General features: G+C 42.6%; 1 protein-coding gene across 1 annotated transcript; it reads right to left on the reverse strand.

Moving 5' to 3' along the window:
• Positions 1 to 3,789: 3,789 nt before the first annotated feature.
• On the reverse strand, positions 3,790 to 6,585 carry LOC110696797. The gene is made up of 4 exons (XM_021874133.1): positions 5,460 to 6,585; positions 4,739 to 5,322; positions 4,195 to 4,357; positions 3,790 to 3,863 (listed from the first exon to the last, which is right to left on the reverse strand). Exons 1-4 carry the CDS (start codon positions 6,583 to 6,585, stop codon positions 3,790 to 3,792), a joined length of 1,947 nt encoding a protein of 648 aa, XP_021729825.1.
• Positions 6,586 to 6,958: the final 373 nt, after the last annotated feature.

Raw genomic sequence — 6,958 nt, forward strand, 5'->3', positions numbered from 1 at the left:
ATGATTGTCAATGCCATGTGATGTGCCTCAGTCGTATGCAACCAAAAATATCACAACTAAGCTAACTGCAAATAAACGTAGTTAGGGGAGTCGAGTTCGAATCCACAGGGAAAAAGGGACTAATAACTGCAAACCTAAGTGGAATTACTCTAGGAACGTAGTAATCTAAGTAACAAGGGGGTTTTGACAAGCAATGGTGACAATTAAACTAAATCAGAACAATGAACGTAAATAGTATGCAATCAATGAGAATAACGGTCTTGGTTATGCGAAATCCACAATTGAACATACAAATTGATCATAGAAGCCTCTTCAATCAAACACTATTGAACACCTTGTTGTAGAATTCTAAATTCTAAATTCTCATAAGCTAGTTAGAAATAGCAAAGCGCTCCTTTCTAACCCTTTCTAATGTATAATTTAAGACAAGCGCTCTAAATCATCCACAAGAAGAACATAAACGGAGAAATCAACAAGGATTGAATAAATTAACACAAGCGGTCTAATTTCTTCAATAATATTATTCCCTCTTTAAGTTATCAATCAAAAGCATGCATTCATAACCCAAAGTTGCTACTTTGGAAAGATTAATTAGATGCAAGCGAATCTAACAATTCTAACCTAGCAATTGATTAAAGCAAATCATGAAATAATTCAAAGGAATAATAAACATTCAATAGATAATAATAAAGAGAAGAGAAATCTCACAATTCGTAGCCAAAAGCTTCAATCTTTAACCAAGAATCCGGAAGATTAAGCTTCCATGGATTCTAATTCAAAAACAAAGATTTCTGAAATTTGCCAAGAACCCTAGAAAACTTTTACTTCTCTCTAACTTAATTCTCCCTAATTAATCTCCTTTAACTCTTCATAAAAATAGACTATATATATGTTTCCATACTTAAATAATATAAAACAATAATAAAAATAATAAATAAATACAAAACACGAGCCAAGACAAAGCAAACTGCTGAAAAATAACCAAAACAGGCCCCGAAATCTGGAAGACCCGCTGCCAGCTGCTCGGGACCCGCTGGCAGCGGCTAAAGCAGCAAAACACTTCGTCCTCTCTGGCTGACCCGCTGCCAGCGGCTCTGGCCAGCTGCCAGCGGCCCTGGCAGCGGTTCTGCTGTCTTCTGCTGTCTTCTTTGCTCTTTCTTCTAGCTTTGCTTCACCTTTACTCAAGCTTTCTCCCTTGCTCTTCCAAGCTCCATCACGCTTCTCAAATCACGAGCTAAGGTCCATACTCTATAATCCTCCTCATTAGTTCCTGAACTCACTCACTAACACCTATAAATCCCGGCTTTTGCACACAAGTGAGATCACTGCCCGAAACTCACAAAAGCTATTAAAAACTCATGCACAACATCAAAACACACCCTAAAACTCTTCTCTCAACCCTTGATAAGACGGCTTATCAAATTCCCCCATACTTGAACCTTTACTCGCCCTCGAGTAAACTTAGAGAATAGAACACATCTCCCCATTAAGGTTCAAAACAGAAGATGGCGGAACCGAACAAGCTCTACGCATTCAAACTCAAGAAGACATCCTAGCAACCACCAACTAACCGCCTTCTCACTTCACAAACTCCCTTTTTCATTTTTTTTTACATTCAACTCATCCCCCAAAACCAACCTAGAACAACAAGCACATAGCCAAGAGCATAGATATTCTCAACTATCCTACCACACGAAACTTTTGATAAAATTGGGCAAACAAGACTCAACTAAACCAAAAGTCCACAAAAGAAAACACTTCCACACTCAAAAGTCAAGAAAAATAACTCTAGCTTTCTAAGCATGATCAACACTTCTCCCGAACTTCAACTATCTCCCGAAAACATCAAGATGAGACCTACCCGACACCTCCATATTTCTCCTCCCCTTATGACACCGACTCCGGCAAATGGATGCGCAAATTCACGAATTTTTCTCTCTCTTCTCTCATTTTGCCTAGGAGCCCTTTCGGGTTTTCATCCTAGCCTCTCATCTTTTTCCAAATCTCACTTTCTCACCCACTCATTAGCCACTTTTTTGCTTAGGTCGCCCTTTCGGGTTTTCAACCTAACCGGGCCCCCATTTTTGCCTAAGCCGCCTTTTCAGGTTTTCGGCTTAGCGGGTTTCTTTTTCTTTTTCTTTCTTTTTTTTTTCAATTTTTTTCTTTTTTCTTTTTCTTTTTGCATTTTTTTTTTTCATTGAACCACAATTAAGATAGTTATACAAAACATGAAATCAAGATAACTATACAAAATTTCAAAAATTATGCAATGAAAAGCTTCCCCCCCCTACTTAAATGAGGCATTGTCCTCGATGCAAGAACAACTACAATGAAAACAAAAGTAAGGGAAAAGGAAGAAAATCGTTACCATCTCAATGAGAGGGACCTCCAGAGCCAGAAGAGCCGGCATCACCCCGAGAAGCACGCCTCTCGGAACGACGCAAAGCACGGGATGCCAGGTGATCCATGAACGCCTCAGTTGGGGGCTCATACAGTGGATATTGAGCGGTATAAAACCGACTCATGCTTCTCTGATATGCAAGCAGCTCTTGCATCCCATCGCACACCTCCTCTAGTCTATCATCTACATCAGCCCTCCAGTGAGGCCAATCACCGTGCCGCACTCCAGCAGCATCCTCACCCCCTTCCTCATCAACAAACTCTCCGCCCATATGAACATCGGGATTCTCCTCTCCCATGTTCTCAATTATTACTTCGGCATCTCCCAAATAGGGGGCAACATCCGGGTCGGGCGCAAGGAAAAAGTCTGCGGCAGCAGGGCCAAAAGGTAATGCTAGTCCCTCGGGACGAGGAAGTCTCAAATAGTTCAAACCATGTGGTCCGTATCGCCAGAAATAACTACCGGCGACGAGGGAACGCGATAATAGACCGATCTTGACCAGAGTCATGATGTTATACGTTAAGTATGCCGAATCTACTGGCACAAGATCCTCAGGGGGTTGAACATTCAAATAACAAGCAAGCAAAGAGACCATGCCACCCATGCTAATGTGGCCACTGAAGTTTGACCGCACCTTTACACAACTGTCAACAAAAATCTCGACCCAATTGGGAGTACCGACACCCTCCGGGGTCATCGCCCACAAATAAGACAATGTAATTTTGGGAACCTTAGTGGCTTCCCCTTGACATAGAATAGTGGACGAAATAAACCTATGCACGAGTCTAAGGCATGGGTGAGTGATCTTGAAGCTATGATCACCATGAGGGTCAACTTCACAACCAGTTATAGCCCTCCAAAATGTTCGGGACGAGTACGTGGTATAATCACCCCAATGGTTCACCAATGGGGGTGCATCCCAACCAAAGGCCATTCTAATATCATCATATGATACAATATAATTCCTATTATTCAAATTAAAGGAAATTTGATCACGTCCTTTAGTAAGAGTTGAAAGGAATTCATAGGTATACCTGACATAGGTGGGGGCGCATTTGGTCATGAAATTCTCCAGACCCACTTTCCGTAGCAAGAGCCGCACTACTTCCTCCATGCCTAGCTCTTGCAAAGCTTCTAAGTCAAAAAACTTGGTGCATTGCACCGTTCGTCGTGGTTGTTGAAGCTTAGTCCATATCCCCTTCTCCTTGGAATTCAACCGCACACCCATGAATCCATCCCCTCGAGGCAATGGAGGTGCCTCACCTTGACTAGAAGAAGCACCTTGCTTCTTGCCCCTTGGGGGTCTTGATGGAGATGATGCCTTAGACCTCTTGTTATCCCCACCCATGACTCTAATTGTATGCTTGTACCTTTACCTTCACTTTCAATTACGAGAAATTCAACTTGCACAACTGCACAACCAACTCAATGTCAAACTTGAAATCAAGAGAAAATGGAAAATCTAGGTTGTAATTGTGATGGGAATTGAGGAGTGGATGAAAGGCAAGGACTTGGGAAAGGGAGATTGGTGCAATTGGAGTAAGGGGATGAAAGAATAGAGAGAAGGAGGAGAAAAGGAGTAAGGGTTTGTGGGAATTGGGGTTTACGAAAGGAGTAATGAAGGTAGGAGTTGGAAAGGGGGAAATAAGGGGGAAAAAATCGGGGAGGCTGGTGGAGCCGCTGGTAGCGGCTTGAGGCCCGCTGGCAGCGGCTGATACTGATTCCTTTTTTTTTTTTTTTTTTTTTTTTTTTTTGAGGGGGGGTGCCGCTGGTAGCGGCTCTGCAGCAGCTACCAGCGGCTGGGACAGAGCCTGGGATTTTTGGCCTGCCTGAAGACCCGCTGGTAGCGGCTGCAGAGCAGCTGCCAGCGGCTTCAGCAGGGAATGTCCCCTTTGGCTCTGTTTCAGCTTGTTTTTGCTGTGTTTCGGGCATAAAAGATGCTCCCGAGGCCTCCACCTACATAGAAACAACAAAAACACTCTTCACATCACAAGAAAAAATAAAAAAAATAAACTACGAAAAGAAATGGGGAAGAGTTTTCGATCGGGTTGCCTCCCGATTAGCGCCTTTGTTTTACGTCGTTGGCTCGACGCGGCTCATCCCACTTCGCTACTCCATTGATGGCTCGTAGAGATCGATGCTCTCCACGTTCTCGGTTTTGAAACCCTCGAAGTAGGGTTTGAGCCTTTGTCCATTGACTTTGAAAACCTTATCGGTCTCGAGGCTTTGAATTTCAACTGCTCCATGCGGATATACGTTCACCACTTGAAAAGGGCCCTCCCAACGGGACCGAAGTTTTCCCGGAAATAATTTAAGTCGGGATTGATATAGGAGTACTTTGTCACCGACTTTGAACTCCTTCCTAGCAATCATCTTGTCATGCCACAACCTATTCTTTGCTTTGTGGTATAAATGGGACAATTTCTTGCCCGGAATTGCGGACGGGCCGATTGTTGAACCTGGTGGTATAGGTGGAAGCTTGGAATGTTCATTCAATTCCCCCACCTTCACCTGCACATTAGTAGGCATAGAGAAATCCAAGCAATCACCAGATACAACATTAGTTATAGGTGTGAGGAACTCATCCCCACGATCATTGTTAGGAACATCATGCACCATTGGATCGACAACATTAAGAGAACATAAAGAATGAGTGTTGACAGGATACTTTATGGAATCATAAATGTTATACCCAATTGCTTTCCCATCAACCTCCATAGTCAAGGAACCGGTAGACACATCGATTTTTGTTTTAGCAGTCTTCAAGAAAGGTCTTCCTAACAAGATGGGGACTGCTTGTTTGTCATGTTCCATGTCAAGCACATAAAAGTCAGCAGGAAAAATCAAACCATCAACCTTAACCAACACATCTTTCACCACCCCCTTAGGATACACATTAGACCTATCCGCTAACTGAATCACTACCCCAGTTCCATGTAAAGGTCCAAGTTTTAAAGATTTAAACAGGGATAGGGAATGACATTGATTGATGCACCTAGGTCCAACATAGCTCGGTGCAATGTGGTGTCTCCTATTGTAACAGGAACAATAAACATACCAGGATCACCACATTTTTCTGGGATTTTCTTTTGGAAAACCGCAGAAACATGAGCACTCACCTTTACCTTCTCTTTTCCTCCCAACCTATGCTTTCTCTTGATAGTACACAGTTCTTTCATAAACTTAGCAAAACGAGGAATACTTTTAATCACATTCAAGAGGGGAATATATACCTCACATTTGCTAAAAGTCTCATAAATATCCTTGTCTTTCTCATACCTTCGAGTATCTTGCAAGGCTTCAGGGAAAGGTGGTGTGGGTTCATAAGAGGGAAAAGTTGGTGGGTTCGCCACAGCTTCATGTTCTACTTCTTGCTCTTCAGTTCCAATCAAGTCTTTAGCCCTCTTAGTTGCAACTGCAGTTTCTTGCAACTCTTTGCCATTTCTCAATGTTATTGCATTGACCTGTTGCTTAGGATTCAGCTCCGTTTGAGATGGAAGCTTTCCAGAGTCCTTAGCTTCAAGTCGGCTTACTGCACTAGAGATTTGACTAAATTGATTCTCTAGGTTTTGAATACTTGATCTGGTTTCTTGCTGAAATTGCACCATATTTTGCTGCATAGTAGAAACATTAGAAGTTAATGATCTAATCATTTCTTCAGTTGACATATTATTCGAATTTGAGCTTTGGCCTTGAGTTTTGGGTAATGGTGCCCTATATTGCTGATACTGTTGCTGGCCTTGAGCATTTTGTTGTTGTTGGTTCCCTTGGGAGTTCCCATATCTCAAATTTGGATGATCCCTCCATTCTGGATTGTATGTATTTGAATAGGGATCATATCTTCTCTGAGGACCTTGCCCTTGGAAACCCATTGCATTTGCTTGCTCATTCTGCTCCTCTTGTAATTGAGGACATGCATCAGTGGGATGTCCCATGGAGGTGCATATACCACAAGCATTCAGTTGCTGCGGATTCCTTGAGTTCACCATGAACTCACGCATCATAGAAGTCAAATCAGCTACTTGACTTTCTAACTCAGACGTATTTGAATTTGCTGCATTCACCCGGCGCGTGGGAGTTCTCTGACTGAATTGCCTAGAATTTTCTGCTAGCTCTGCAATCAGCCTAGTTGCATCTCCTGGAGTCTTATTCACTAGCCCTCCTCCACTTGCTGCATTCACCATCCTCAAGTCATCATCAGTTAGACCTCCATAGAAGTATAGGATGAGGTCTTGATCGGAATACCCATGGTAAGGACAACTAGCACACAATCTCTTACATCTCTCCCAATACTCATACAAGGATTCATCTTCCTTCTGATCCACATTGCTGATAGCTTTCTTAAGGCTCGCAGAAATAGTGGCTGGGTAGTACTTCTCAAGGAAACACTTCTTCAAATCTGCCCAATTTGTTATGCTACCTGGGGGAAGATAGTAAAACCAATCCTTTGCTGCATCTTTGAGAGAAAAAGGAAATGCTCTCAACTGAATTTGTTCATCAGTCATCCCAATCGGTTTCATGCTAGTGCAAACCACATGAAATTCTGCCAGATATTTA

Source organism: Chenopodium quinoa, unplaced genomic scaffold (genome assembly GCF_001683475.1).
Source record: "Chenopodium quinoa cultivar QQ74 unplaced genomic scaffold, ASM168347v1, whole genome shotgun sequence".
NCBI lineage: Eukaryota > Viridiplantae > Streptophyta > Magnoliopsida > Caryophyllales > Amaranthaceae > Chenopodium > Chenopodium quinoa.

Bases quoted from the DNA above. Each gene is read 5' to 3' on its own strand.
- LOC110696797 (XM_021874133.1), bottom strand. From the start codon at position 6,585: ATGGTGAATGCAGCAAGTGGAGGAGGGCTAGTGAATAAGACTCCAGGA. The intron at 4,358-4,738 runs GTACTCCTATAT...GTTTCTATGTAG, and splicing joins AGTTCAAAGTCGGTGACAAA to GTGGAGGCCTCGGGAGCATC. The intron at 3,864-4,194 runs GTAGCTGCTGCA...ATTACAACCTAG, and splicing joins AGGCTCTGTCCCAGCCGCTG to ATTTTCCATTTTCTCTTGAT.